The 15,316-nt window shown below is 39.4% G+C and overlaps 2 protein-coding genes across 2 annotated transcripts in view; both read right to left on the bottom strand.

The window, feature by feature from the left end:
- The window catches only part of LOC106011532, a 6,201-nt gene extending 4,390 nt beyond the window's left edge, over positions 1 to 1,811 (bottom strand). The window contains exon 1 of the mRNA XM_013081570.2: positions 1,524 to 1,811. Coding sequence (XP_012937024.2) covers positions 1,524 to 1,724 — 201 coding nt within the window. The 5' untranslated portion in view covers positions 1,725 to 1,811. The remainder of the gene's footprint in view (positions 1 to 1,523) is intronic.
- Positions 1,812 to 10,195: 8,384 nt separating this feature from the next.
- Positions 10,196 to 15,316, bottom strand: part of LOC101852235 (RAD52 motif-containing protein 1) — a gene marked incomplete at its 5' end in the record, with an annotated part of 10,418 nt that continues 5,297 nt past the window's right edge. The window contains 2 exon segments of the mRNA XM_013081579.1: positions 10,196 to 10,442; positions 13,578 to 13,765. Coding sequence (XP_012937033.1) covers positions 10,302 to 10,442; positions 13,578 to 13,765 — 329 coding nt within the window.

Here is a 15,316-nt window from a genome sequence, read left to right as displayed (position 1 = left end):
TCTCTCTCTCTCTCACACACACACACACACATACTCACTCACACAACCCTGGCTGAGAGTGATACAACGTCAAAGCAGAAAAAACGAAATACTTGATAAAAATTCTTGCTTACTCTGGAATCGAACACGGGTCTTCTACGTGAGACAACGAAGTGCCTACCGCTATACCACAGACACAGGTTGTCTTTTGTAGATAATATATTACATTATGTGTGTATGAGTGTATATATTTGAGTGTGTGCGTATGGCGTATGCGTGTGTACGTGTGTTTAGTTACGTGTTTAAAACTCTCTGTATATTGCAACACTCCGATATTATCGTCGATTTGATTTTAAGCACGCTGAGGGTTCTACGATTATTATTATGTTCCTATGTCCCATTCACCACAACAGGATAAAGCACGAGAGAAAATTAATAAGAAATTTTTTTAAGAAATTAGATACCTCTCCCTTGTATTACTCTTATCATTTTTTCTACTCTTTTTATTCAGATATCAGTGGAAGAATTTGCAGTCAGATGTTCGGGTGCACCTATTTCTTTCTTGCTTTTTCTGTTGAGTCTCCTCATTGACCAGGACAAATAACGTCAATCATTTTCTATCTATGGGCAACTGAAACTGAACTGATATGAAAATATAATGCCACATGACGTTGCATTGCACCGCCCGCTCCGCTCTGCTTGCAGTGTGGCCACCCAATGTTAGCGCCTCAAATAGCTGCGCTCTGCTGTGCCCGCTCTGCTCGCAGTGTGGCCAGAGCCTTATGTTGTTGCGAGCGCCGTAAAAACACTTACAAAAACAAACAAACAAAAAGAGAGTAACATACAAAAGAAGAAGGAAGAGAAACAAGGATGGCGGATGTTTGGTAACAAAGAAAGGAGCAAACCATATCAGAGAATTCGCCAACTGCCCACAGAAAAACAGGTAAGAGGGAAACAAATTGCGTTTCTTTGTTTCTTTTTAAGTTTGTTTGAGTAAAGATAAGCATGTCGAAACAATTATTAACATTTAGTGCTGGGAAAAAAAGTAAAACAGACAGAAACAACAGGGGGGGGGGGGACAGAACCTACAAATAATCCAATTTCTTTAATAAAAATTTTAAAAATCTTCATTGGGCAAACGAGGTCAAAAACAATTTTGATATCTCTACTTTTGAAGTATTTTACACGTATATGGTCAAAGTCGACATATTCCGCCAGAATGTGTCAAACAGTAAAATATGTGTTGCACGCCACGCAAAAAGAAGCTACCAACCAACCAACCAACCACCCAAACAGTTTAGATTTTCCTTCAGTATAGTTTAAGTAAGAGTTTTACGGCACTTGCAACACAATAAGGTCATATAAGTGCCCAAGATTAGAGGTGTTACAAGAGAGTAACAAACACAAAAAAAGAAGGAGGAAAAAAAAGGACGATAGATGTTTGATGGGAAAGAAGACGCAAACCACACCAGAGCACCAGCCAACCACCCACTCCACCATCAAACCAAGCAAACAAACAAACAAAAGAACATCCTGGAACTCACAAATGTCATAATCTCCCGGAACCCCTTCTCCTGTAAGAAGCCATTGCGGTGGAGTCTGTGAGCGGTTTGAGCTGTGGTGGATATAACCTCCCACCTCACTGTGCCCAGCTGTCCTACTTCTCGGTCAATGACGTTTGACAGCTGTGTGAGGATGCCTTGACCTTGGTGTCCGACCTTGACCCGAGCGGCCCTCTTGTCCATGGTCAGTCCGTTGTCTACCAGGTGGGCAGCGTAAAAACCGACCTAAATTGGTGTGGAGGGGAAAGAAGGAAAAGGTTGAAATAGGTATTGTTTGGAGGGGGGGGGGTGGGTATTCGAGTATTTAAAAGCATATTGACACCTTAACAATCAGGGGACTTATCATCAAAGGGGTCAGAAAAATATGTTACAGGACCAATTTCTCTATATATTAGCCAAAAAGGTAGCCTTTGGTAGACGACACAATTCCAGAAAGACTACACAACATAGCGTTTCAGTGAATCAGAAAGAGCTGGATGGCTTGAAATCAGAGTTATAGCCTTAAAAGATTATGTCCAGCTTGTTTTCAAAACTCCCTCCCCACCCCATCCCCACCCCCACCCCCAAATCGAAACGATGTCAAGGTGACTTTGACCCTATTTTTTCTGACCCTTTCAATTATCATAGTTTCATTCAGTTTCAAAGTTTCCTTCTTAGATTATAATTGAAATATAAAAAGTTCCCAAGTTAATGTTGGAAATGGTTGAAGGTCGGGGTTTTTTTTTCGAAAGATAACATTTTAATTATTTTGTGTGCATGTTTGTATGTTTGCTTGTTTGTTTGTATATTCGTTTGTTTTTGGGTTGTTTTTTGGAGGGGGGGTAAAGGGGTAAGGAAAAAAAATGTTCAGGTGGCTGCAGAGACAGGGGAAGGGGATATTTAGGATGGGTGTGAGGTAGGTGTCACTTTCAATCTCACCACTTCTCCCTCATTCAGGGCCACATACGACATGTAGGTGGGATCGGTCAAATACTCGGTGAACCGATCTGGTAGGTAGTCGATATTCCACCACGGATCTCCGATGCCTTCAATGATCCCTGTGTAATCGGACAGCTCCGCCCGTCGCACAGTAATCGCACTCGTAGCCATTTGAGTTTCTGTATTAAATTAAAAGGAAAAGATTAAAAATATCAGTAAAGAGAAAAAGACAAACAGAAAAACAGGTGATTTATACATCATATTTGGAACAATGTCCGACTCCAATTTTAAATTGAATAAACTTTTTTTGGAACTTGTAACAGTGTGGTCAAAGGACAATTAGCGTATCCCACGAAGATCAATAGCAAGGTTATGGGTAGTGAAAAAAGTCTGCACGTAAGATGGGTGGAGTGACGTCAGCAAGGTAAAACTCGAGGTTATAACGTCTCTCGGAGTCTATCGTCAGGGAAATGTTACGCTTACCCCATGCGTGGATGGAACTACTATTAGCTGCTCGAAGTGGGATCGAAGACTGTCTATTTCTCCTGTCCAGTGCAGAAACGGGGTACTGATACTAGTGATACATCTGCTCCTGTATCCACAAGGTAGGGTTTTCCAGATTTGTGGTCCTCGATGGCAAGTGCGTTAGAGTTTAAAAACCAGCCGCGCCTTGTGACTGGTCTTCTCTTTTCCTGTGGTCTCGGACAGTGGAGATGAAAACTTGCAACCAGGTTGACAAGTACGCGTATTAAAGCCAAATCTCAAGTGGCAAAATTTAAAAACACACTGAGGAAAACGATGTATTTGGGCTTGTTCCTGGGTGATTTTTTTTTTGGTGGGGGGGAGCGCGAGGCTAGCTTTGGTTTTGCTGTGGCAGATGAGATGGTGGTTGTGGCAGGTTGATCGGAGACGTGTGTCAGCTGCACTTCTTCTACGGTAAGAGAGTGTGATTCACAAATACGATCGGCAGCCTGGGCGAGTTTTATGAGGTCGCTATAAGTAAGTCTTGAGAGAATGCAGGAAGAATGCAGAATTGACAGGAAAAGTGCATTTTTAGGGTGTGAGGATCGTCATTTAATGAGTTGTTTTTTTCTTTTCGTAGCAAAGCCGAAGGTTTTCTGTCCTCCGTTCCATTTTGATTTTGAAGTTCATTGTCTTTTTGCGCCTGTGTTTTTCCGAAAGCTTTGATTAACGATTTAAAAAGTATTGTGCTATATTTTTCTATACTTAGTGGGTCAGTTAGAACGTCTTTGACCTCTTCAGCTTTTTCATGTCAAACGCACTGACGACGTTATCATATTATATGTCTGGTCTTGTACTGTGTTCTTCATTCCAAACTGAGCCTCTATTCTCGCAAACCACACATCACGGGACATGAACCAAAATTCTGGTAATTTTAAAATGAAACCGCACTGGTTTGGCTAGATCTGTAGATCTAGATCAGTGTTAGATCAACTGCTGACTCACCTTGTGTATGTTGGGCCGTGGCGTTTGTGTGAAGGTTGAAGGAATAAAAGTCCGGGCCTTGAGAAAACAGTTCGAATTTTAAAAATAATAAATAAAATTACCACACTCACAGACGTCGGTGGTTTCAAGTGAGGATCTGCGTAGACCAAGGACGGATCACCAGTGTAGAGACTTGACAGAACGTCGAGTTGTGAACTAGCCTAAGTATGTACAGACAAAGTTATCTAGATTCTAGATCTAACGTTAGTTCACAAATGCCCTATATACACATGTAAAATAAAACAGCATTATTTTAACTGGACTACTTTGCCCGCAGGTGTCGTGTAACTGAATCCTTTAACAATGTAGATCTTGGCTACTTTTATCCTGGCCTAGGCGATAGTCTCCACCTCTGTTGACCCAGAGACTCTTAAATATATATATATATATATATATATATATATATATATATATATATATATATATATATATATATATATATATATATATTATATATAATTAAATACTCTCTGGTTGACCTTATCATTGATCTTCCATTCTTTCTCCTTACACATGTCGGTTTCAACTTTCAACTCTTGGTTAGGAGGGTCAGTATCAGGGCTTTGTTTTCCATTTTCTCAAGGTGTGTCCAATCCACGTAAAATTTTCTCATTCCGATTATTTTATTTTCTGTTGATTTGTTTGCTCCCATAGTTGTTTATTTCTCAGGGTGTCGAAGCCAAGGAATTTAGACCCTAGTTGCTGACATGAGGGCTGTGTGTGTGTGTGTGTGTGTGTGTGTGTGTGTGTGTGTGTGTTTGTGTGTGTGTGTGTGTGTGTGTGTGAGTCTGTGTTTTCATGTATGTGTGCATGTGGTGAAACACCAAACCAATGTGCCAGGATCTGGACAATAAAAATGAATGTTACCGTATCTTATCTCATCTTATCTTAAACTGGTGATTTTCGACGAGTTACAGAATCTGAGTCCAATCGGAGACAAACATTCATCACAAAGAACCATCTGGTAATGGATACTCAAAGAATGTCAAAGATTGTATAAATTATCGCACTCTTGGATACAAAAAAATGTGTTCTGTCAGAGCAATGCCGACAAGCCTGATCAAGAACTAGTGCAAAAATAAGCATTTTTGGGGGGCCCGAGGGGAAAAAAATAGGTCTTAGATTCTTGGTTCTGAATTTGTAAGAAAAATGTGTTCTGTACGAGCGCAGTCGAAAAAAAATTCTGTCGGAGTACATTTGAAATAAATGCGTTTTTACATCAAAAATTTAAATTTATTCAAAAAGGTACGCACGTTTTCATTTTAATTTTGTTTGCCACATGATGTGAATCAATCTTTACTATCGATGTGAGTAGTAAAACATTTTTGGCGTCAAAATGAACAAAATAACGCGTTTTGTCGAAGCACGACAGAAATGCCTCTATAGCTTTTAAGAAGGTTGTGTTGTTAGTTTCGAAGTCTCCGATCCACAGAGTAGGCCACGTACACTTCAGACACGTGTGTTGAAAATCCTTGCTTTATTTCTTGTTTATAGTTCCTGATTTCCATACATTTCTTATCTTAGTAGTGAGAAAGCACCTCTCGCTTTGTCTTTTCTTGTCTTTACATTTATTGCGTCTGTTCCAGAGGGTAAGGTATAAGACAGAAAGAAAGAAAGATAGAAATAAGTAAGAAACTTCCACTATGAGAGAAGACTAACCTTGATGGTGGTGGTGATGACGATGATAGTGATGATGATGGTGTTGATGATGAGGATGATGATGATGATGATGATGATGATGATGTGTTCCACAATTGGGACTGAAAATTGCCTTAAAAAATCAAATTGTTCAAACTTGAAAATAAATCAAACGTACCGGTACCTAAAATACTCAAATTGTCTGAATGACAAATTAATTCCGATGAAACAAGATTTTGAATGAAACAGCATTTTCAGACTATCGGAGGCTTATATACTACGTGCAATGGTGGGGCTTTTAGTTGGGGGGGGGAGGGAGGAGGGGAGAACTGGGGAGGGTAAAGGAAGGAGGAGGGGGGAGAGATGAGAGGGTAAGGGAAAGAAGATGTGGCCTATAGATAGAATGTGCCGAGTGTGTGTGTGCGTGAGTGTGTGTGCGCGTGCTTGTGTGTGCGCGTGCGCGCGCGCGCGCGCGTGTGTGTGTGTGTGTGTGTGTGTGTGTGTGCATAACATACGCAGCTTCCTACTGAAATTACACTTACAGTCTAGTATTGTGCGTACGTACTTTTTAGTCTTATCTCTTGATGAGAGTTCTCTCTCCGCCCACCGCCCCCCCCCCCTTCCCTTTCTCACTTCATTTCTTTGTCTATTTATCTCTAGCTATCTCCCTTTTCGATCACCCACACCCCCCCTCCTCAACCACCTCTCTCTTTCTTTCTCGTTCTCGGTCGCTATTTCTACCCACCCCCCTCTCTTTCTTTCTCATTCTCTATCGCTACCCCTGGTTCCCCCTCTCTCTCTCTCTCTGTGTCTCTCTCTCTGTGTGTGTGTGTCTCTCTCTCTCTCTGAGTCAGAGTTCAGAGTTCCCATACGTGCTTGTTTATACATTATACACGTTAAACTGTCTCATTATCATTATAATGCAGGGGTCAACAACTTTTTTGACTAACTAGATCATATTATTATGGGGGGGTGGGGGTGTGGGATGGGCATTGAAGGCCCAATAAGGTCCAAAAATGTAATTAAATATTGCACAACGCGGTGGAATTAGGCTCTCGTCAATTATGGGCATACGGAGTTGATGGTATCATCTTAAGGCCTGTCTATTTTCGTTGTTTTAGGTGAAAATAATATCCATCTTTGTTGAATAGAAGTCCAGATATGTGTGATTGAAGGAGGTGAGGGTCATCTGGTTTCAAAAGTAAAATTAGCCAGAAAATGACTGCCAAAGTTGAGTCTAGAGAGTCCGTGGAAACTGAAAATGTTAATTTCTTCTGCCTTTAATCAACGTTTTGTTGGGTTGTTTTTTTTAGCAAAATCCAGACAGAAATGTGTTTTTTAATGGGCATGTAAGGTGTTGAACCCCCCGGGAAAAAAAAATCGATAAAAATTCCCAAACGTGCGGGAAAATGGCAGTTTCTTGACTCATTATTTTGACAAGTGCCTGATTTCACCACACTGCCTCACAATACAAAATAAACACGTGTCAATGATAGGGATTCGAATAATTTGAAATGCATCAGCACATAAATCAATATGAATGGGCGGAAAAAAATGTCAACGTGACGTCAGAGAGCGGACAAGTACAACGTGGCCACGGAGAAAAGCTCAGAAAACAGTAGATCTGAAAATGTTGTCGGAGGACTTATCATACAGTAGTCGACAGATAACGCCGAGAAAGAAAGAAAGAAAAATTACAACTTTTATTTTATATATTATACATGTAGTTGACCTTGATTTTGTTTTTCTGAAATCTGCATTGTTCATTAGCAAAAATTAATTAATTATACTACATTGTACGTCAAGTCTGTGCTCCTCTACGGCTGCAAAACTTGGAAGACAACGAAAACAGTACTGAATAAAGTCCAGACTTTCATCAACAGATGTATGAGGAGTATTCTAAGAATTAAGTGGCAGGACAGAATAAGAAATGAAGAACTGTGGGAAAGGACAGGACAAAAGGATATAAAAGTAGAAATATAGGACTAAGAAAGTGGCGATGGATGGGACACACCTTAAGAAAGCCCAGCGGAAACATCACAAGACAGTCACTGCAGTGGAACCCACAATGAGCACGAGGCAGGGGTAGGCCACGGGAAACATGGAGGAGATGCGTGGAAAGGGACATGAGAGAAATGAAGCTCACTTGGAACGAGATTGGAAGGATGGCTCAGGACAGAGATAAATGGAAGGAGCTTGTATGTGGCCTATACCCTGCCAGGGGTGAAAGGCATTGATGATGATGATGACTACATTGTACTAATCAATTCTATTATAGACAGTTATAGGCCTACCCATTCGCCTAACATAACTGTAGAGATTGGATATAAGCTATAATATTATAATGATGTTGATTGATGGATGTGAAACATCTGCAAGTTGTAACTAAAACTACACATGTCTGCCCTTCTTATAGTTCTTAGTTCTAATCAGACTAGCAAGTGAATTTTAAAAAGTTTAGAAACGTCAATGTGAACAGCCCGCGGGCTTCTCTCTTGGCTTCACAATTTCTAATTCGTAAAGCCTCATAATATGAGTCACAACGTGGTGGAATAAGGCGCTTGATAGTCAATGTTTGGGCATTTGGGGTTAGGCCTATTCGTATCGCATTAAAACCTGTTTATTTGTCTTCCTTTTGGTGAATAATATATCTAGCTATGTTGAATAGAAGATCTACTGACCACAGTGAAGAGACGAAAACTAAAATGGTAAGGGCATGTCACAAGATCCACAGGACTTGCCAAAACAATCCTGCAAGGAACCGTACAAGGAAAGAGAAAGAGAGGAAGGCAGAGAAGGAGATGGGAGGACAACATTACAGAGTGGACAGGAAAGACGATGGGTGACAATCTGAGGAGAGCAGAGGACAAAAATAGATGGCGAGAGCTGGTTTTCCTATGCAGTGGTGCCCCAACGGTTGCCCCAACCATGGAATAGAAGAAGAAGAAAAAGAATAGAAGTCGAAATATTTGCGATTTAAGGAGGTCAGTGTCGCCCGTTTTCAATGGTAAAATTAGCGAGAAAATGGCCGCCAAAATTTTGTAACTTTCGTAGCCTGAGAGTCCTTGGAAACTGAAAATGTACATTTTTTTTGCCTTTAATTAATGTTTTTCAGGAAAATCAACACAAAAATGAGTTTTAAATGGACATTGAAGAAAAATTATTACATGTTATAATATAATTATATTATCTCAGATGATGCAGAATTTATTTATTTCTAAATTGGTACGCTGCATGATGAGTGTTGCAAGGCTTTAACACGTTGATTGAGCCATTACATTTTTAAGTTTCTTTTGGATGGCTCTCTCTCTGTCTCTCTCTCTCTCTGTCTCTCTCTCTCTCTGTCTCTCTCTCTGTCTCTCTCTCTCTCTCTCTCTCTGTATGTATATATATATATATATATATATATATATATATATATATATATATATATATATATATATATATATATATATATATATATAAATAGATAGATAGATAGATATAGAGATAGATATATATATACAAAAATTTTAAAAATATATATTATATATTTTGCCATACACTAAAACCAACAAGCATAATCTTCAATTTTACTTTTCTCAAGGTCTTTATTCAAATGTCAAGGTTATTCACCACAAATGTCAGTCAACATATCCATTGAGGTAAGTTATTAAGTAACAGTAACGTAAATCCCCCTTCCTCCCCTTTTTTAAGAATATGCAATTTTATCCAAAGTTCTTTATGCCCCCATAAACATGGTATAGATAATTTAGAAGGTGGGCTTCAACTCTGCCAATAAGGGCTAACCTCGTTTGAGAAGGAAAAAAACATTCCAGCAGAAGGACCTAGACACTCAATAAAAATTCCCCCCCATTCAGGAATCAAACCCAGGTCTTTTGCATGTGTCAGCGGAGTGCGTATCTGCTACACCACAGATGCCAGTTGAGTTACCAATCTGTACAACATATTATTTACAGACATATAAGGCAGACTCATATTCATAGAGAACACTTAATCAATTGTTTTTCACAAATCATGGTCATACTTTTTAACAATTAAGACTGCTTATTTCAATAAAGCCCTCTCATACAGTGAACACTATAATAGTGGTAAGTAACATTTTTCACAAAACCTTTTCATACGGCAAGCTCTATTATTATAGTAACATTTTTCAGAAAACCTTTTGACACAGTAAGCTCTAATATTATAGTAGTATTTTTCATAAATTCTTTTGATTCAGTAAACACTAAAAATCATAGCTACATTTTCATAAAACCTTTTTATACAGTGAACACTATACTATAACCACAGCACCACATTCACAAATCTGTCTCAGTCTCATACAGCACAACTGTCACACAGTTAACATTATGGTTATAAATTATAGCTGCATTTTCCCCAAACCATTTCACACAGTACTGTAAGTGTAAATATAATGCATTCTCACAAAGCCATCTCATACAGTAGCCACTATCACTCTTTTTAGTTTTAGTAAGAGTTTTATGGCACTTGCAAAACAATCAGGTCACTTGCAAAACAATCAGGTCATTAAGTGCTGAAGATTAGAGGAGTAACAAGGGAGTAACAAACACCAAAAATAAGGAGGGGAGATAAGGACGATAGATGTTTGACTGGAAAGAAGGAACAAACCACATCAGAGCATCCACCAACCACCCACACTATAACTCTAATGACTGACAGCAACTGAACTACAAACTAAGATCCATCATCTAGATGTTGAAGTATATCCATGTTGATCTGGTCTGTCTCAGAGACGGCTGTGTTATCCATCTCCTCCTCCTCCTCCTGCTCTCCCTCACTACTTTCCTCCTCCGGTTCCTCCTCCAGTTGATTGACCTAATTCAGATCAAGTGAAGAGAGAATGATCAGAGACAAAAAATAATATTATGTGTCACAACGCAGTGGAATCAGGCGCTCATCGATTTTGGGGCATATGGAGTTATTGGTATCATCTTAAAGCCTGTCCATTTGCCTTGCTTTTGAAGGAAAAAGTATCCATTTATACTGGATAAAAGTCAAGATATTGGCGATTGAAGAAGGTGGGGATTGCCTGGTTTCAGAAGTCAAATTAGCGAGAACATGGCCGCCTACATTGCGTTATTGCCAAAGCTTGAGAGTCCGTAGAAACTGAAAATTTCCATCTATTATGCCTTTAATTAGCGTTTTTCAGTAAAATCCATACAGAAATGAAAGGTGTTGAGCCAAAAAACAAAAATTCGATAAAAATTCCCAAACCTGCGGAAAAATGCCAGTTTCTTCAGTTTAATTATTTTGACAAGCACCTGATTTCACCACGCTGCCTCACATATTTCTTTTAAACATGGATGTTTTTACTTCCCCAAACAAATAAATTTAGATCATTTAGGAAGCGAGCTTCGACCCTGTCTGCCGGGGCCAACCCGGACTGAGAGGGATCAACATCTCAGCAGAAAGAATGAAATATGTGATAAAATTTCTCGCCACACAAGAATAGAACTAACACCTCCGCGTACTACAGCAAAGCCCCTAACAGTAGCACCATAGACGATGGTTTTGTCAATGCCAACAGCTCACAAAAAAATGAAAAAAAGCGTCGGTGACATGACGATTCGGTGTGTGATCACTGGTGAGTGTATTTGAGCAAGACAAAATAACCTGGGCTTTAAAACGTTTGTATTTATATACAGTGGAGTCCCGTTAAACTAAACACGGCTAATCCGAAAACAGCCGTAAAACGAAAGAAAAAGAAAATTCCTGATGTATTTTCTACAATTTGAGCAACCTCTCTAAACCAAAAACCTGGCCAAACCAAAGAAAATCCAGCGATCTTGCAGATGTCGGTTTCAATGGGCTCTACTATATATTGTATGATGATGCAAGTTTGATTTTAATGTAGAGTGGGGGAGGGGGCTCTCGTGGCCTAGAGGTTAAGGTGTTCGTTCACCTCTCATTCAAAGGTCCCGAGTTCGAATCCGGGTAGCAACCGAAAAATTTTCTTCTCTAAAATTGTCTCCTTTCACCTCCTTTCCAGCTCTCTAGAAATGTTCTGTCGTCTGCTTTCCTTTCCACTTTCTGCCCCCACCCCCTCACCTCCTGTGCACCTTCCTCTGGGCTCCTGACTCTTTCTGCAGCTTTTCTACTGCTTCTCCTTGACTCCTTCTTACTGCTGTCTTTCAGCAACACCCCTGATCTTCTGGTAGGAAAGATCTGCACTTAGCCTTCTCGGAAAAGGCAGAAAAATCTCGGAGGTCCCGTGAGCAAGTTGCGCACAATTAAAGATCTCTTGGGGGTCTAAAATCGATAAGAGTAGGCTTCCACCACCACTCGAAGAAAATTCAAAATTTCCTACCAACTGAAAATGTTTAATGAGTCCCGCGCGCTCATATGACCTTATGCAGTTGCGAGAACCGTAAAACACTTACAAAAAAACAAAAAAAACAGAGGTGGATTTTTTTTGTCGTTCTTTTAAATCAAGTATTTCTGCATTTCTGTTGAGATGTTGTAGCCTTCTCAGCACAGGTTTGCCCTGACAATAAAAAAGTCTGAAGCAACCTGCCTCCTAAATGATCTAAATTATACTGATGAGGGATGTAAAATTACTTTTTTTTCGCACTCAAAGTTCAATATCATCTAAATTGTGGTGATGGAGATGTCAAAGATTTACAAATTAAATAATAAATTACACTAGCTTGCTTTCTAAATGTGGAAAGATGTGGTGACATCAGGCGTTGGTCAGTTTTTTGGCATATGAAATTAATGGTTTCATCTTGAAACTTGATCATTCGTCTTGCTTTTGATGAAAAAAAAATACATTTCCAAGTAGAATAGAAATCAAGGTAATATGATTAAAGCAGATGGGGTCACCTGGTGTTGAGGATAAAAATAGCATGAAATCGCCTTTGAAAACTGCAAATTTACATATATATTTGTTCCCTCCATCAATAATTTTCAGGAAAATCCACACAGAAATGCGTTTCTAAATGAAGATAAAGGGTGTTGAGCTAAAAAACAAAATATACACAAACTGCCCAATGGGTGAAAAATATTTGCTTCTTCGAATTCATTAAGGTGAAGAGTGCTTGATTGTAGATATAATCTAAATAGTGTCAATGGAGCCACAAAACCTCAACAATCAAAATTTTGGTTTAGGCTACCTGTGCATGCACCTTTAGCGAACTTTTAGTAACAAAAGAAAAAATCCTGCTGTAGGCAAGTTACCACTATATGAATGCAAAGGGGAATTACCTAAAAATCACACACTACAAGCTCTCCTCTTCTTTTACTGTCTTTTTGGCCTAGCCTATGGCACATCACTTTTGGAGTGGATCATGTAATGTGTATCTCCGCACCATATCTTTCTGCCGCCTGCCTCACCTCACTCATCACTGGACAGGCCAATCACAAATCCGCACCTACAGACCCTCAACCCCCAACCCTCTTCTCTCAGATAGTGCTCGCTCGATCTCTCCTACTGTATCCAAGTTCAGGCCTTTCCTTGCCCCGTTAAACCCGATCACAGTTAATTCAGTTTACATAGAGACAAAAAAAAAGGGGACTCTGGTGAAAGTCCTGTGCCAGTGGGTACCACTATAGTCATGCCGTCATTGCTGTTCGCAATGTGCGTACCTAACCAAATTTGACTACTCCAGTCTTAAAGCATTTGACCTAAATGCAATTTTTTTAAAATCAGCTTTGATATTTCACTTTGCTTCAATATTAAATTGACAACTTAAATATAAATTGTAAAAATCAAGAGGCCAAAACGTGTATTAAATAAATAAAAAAGTTTTTTTCCTTCACATTTTCTCAAAAGTATCTGAATGCTCCATACGTGGGAAGCGGAATGCACTGACGATGTTCTACTGTAAAAAGAAAATAAACATGTATACCAAAAATATTGAGCACCTAAAAATCTGTTCGCTATGCCCTTTTTACGCTATGTGCGTGTTCATTATGTGCATGCTTGACAGTATCAGACAGAAAACCACTCACAGCAACGACTCTCGTTTCTTCGGGACCATACAGGAAGTTGATGGGGTCTGACTTTGTGGTGTCCACTTCTGGGTAAACTTTGCCGTCAGGGGAGACCACCAGGAGAATCTTCGAGAAGGCGTTCTGCAGTGCACGCTCTAGCGCCCGTTTGTGACAGAGGGCAGTGGCTTGTATCTTTGCTTGGATACCTACACACAAGACATGGCTATAGCGACAAGTAAAATATCATCATGGTGACACAGGAGTAGCATTATACACACACAACACATTACAACAACTGTATCGCCATGGAAACACATGAGTAGCATCATACACACACAACACATTACAACAACTATCATCATCATCATCATCATCCAGTGCCAGATCTGCGACAGACATCGGCAATCATGGTTTTCCATTCATTCCTTTGCTCAGATACTTTCAAAAAAGCTACGTTTCCCACAACAACTATATCGCCATGGAAACACAGAAGTAGCATTATACACAAACAGCACATTACAACAACTGTATCGCCATGGAAACACATGAGTGGCATCATACACACACAACACAAAACAATAACCAATAACTACATCATCATGGGAACAGAACTGGGACAATGTTAATCGTATCTTTGCCTAAACAACTGTAGGACCAACCATTGGTGTCCTCTAACCACCCGCTGAAATACACATTAAAATCTATGTGTCACAACGTGGAGGAATCAGGCGCTCGTCAATTTTCGGGCGTATGGAGTTATTGGTATCATCTAAAAGGTTGTTCATTTTGCCTTGCTTTCAATGAAAAAAATATCCATTTATCTAGTTTAGAAGTCGAAATATTTGCAATTGAAGGAGGAGGGATCGCTAGGTTTTAGAGGTAAAATTAGCGAGAAAATGGCTGCAAAAGTTTGGTGACTTTCATAGCTTAAGAGTCCTTGTAAACTGCAAATTTATATTTTTTGTGCCTTTAATCAACTTTTTTCCAAAAAATCGACACATAAAAGTGTTTTTGAATAGACATACAAGGCGTTGATCCAAAACACAAAAATTCGAAAAAAAACTGGCCGAAACATGCAGATTTCTCCAATTTCATGATTTTGACAAGCGCCTGATTTCATCACAATTGAGAATATATGTGAGGCGTCATGGTGAAATCAGGTGCTCATCGAAATAATGAAATTTAAAAAAACAGGCAATTTACGAATGGTTTGGCAATTTTAATTAAATTAAGTTGTTTTTTTGCTTCGAAACCCATTATGTCTGTTTAAATCTCTGTCTCTGTGTGGATTTTACTTGTAATTGTTACATATAGGCACAAAAAAGTAAGTTTTCAGTTCCAAGGACTCTCTAGTACCGGAAGTCACCAAACTTTGGCAGCCATTTTCTAACTAATTTGACCTCTGAAACCAGGCGACCCCCACATCCTTCAATTGCAAATATCTTAACTTCTATTCAAGACAGATGGGTATTTTTCTATCAATCACTAAGCAAATGAACAGAATTTAAGATGGTACTACAGTAGTCTCCGCCTAAGATCCCACCGCTTACGATCCCGGTTCACTTAAGATCCCGCTGTTTTAAGAAAACAAAATTTTTACTATACAAAAGTCACCCCTAAGATCCCGCTCTGATTCACTCTGAAGGTCTACATTCGGCTAAGATCCCGCATTTCAGATCATAATTTGCGGAACAGCAGATCAACTAAGAGTGAAAAGTTGAGATCAATAAACTGTCCGTCGCATCAAAGATCAGCCA

This window comes from Aplysia californica, unplaced genomic scaffold (assembly GCF_000002075.1).
Source record: "Aplysia californica isolate F4 #8 unplaced genomic scaffold, AplCal3.0 scaffold00137, whole genome shotgun sequence".
In the NCBI taxonomy this organism is placed as follows: Eukaryota; Metazoa; Mollusca; class Gastropoda; order Aplysiida; family Aplysiidae; genus Aplysia; species Aplysia californica.
Note: the sequence above shows the minus strand (reverse complement) of the source record. Positions and strands in the feature narration are given on the sequence as shown.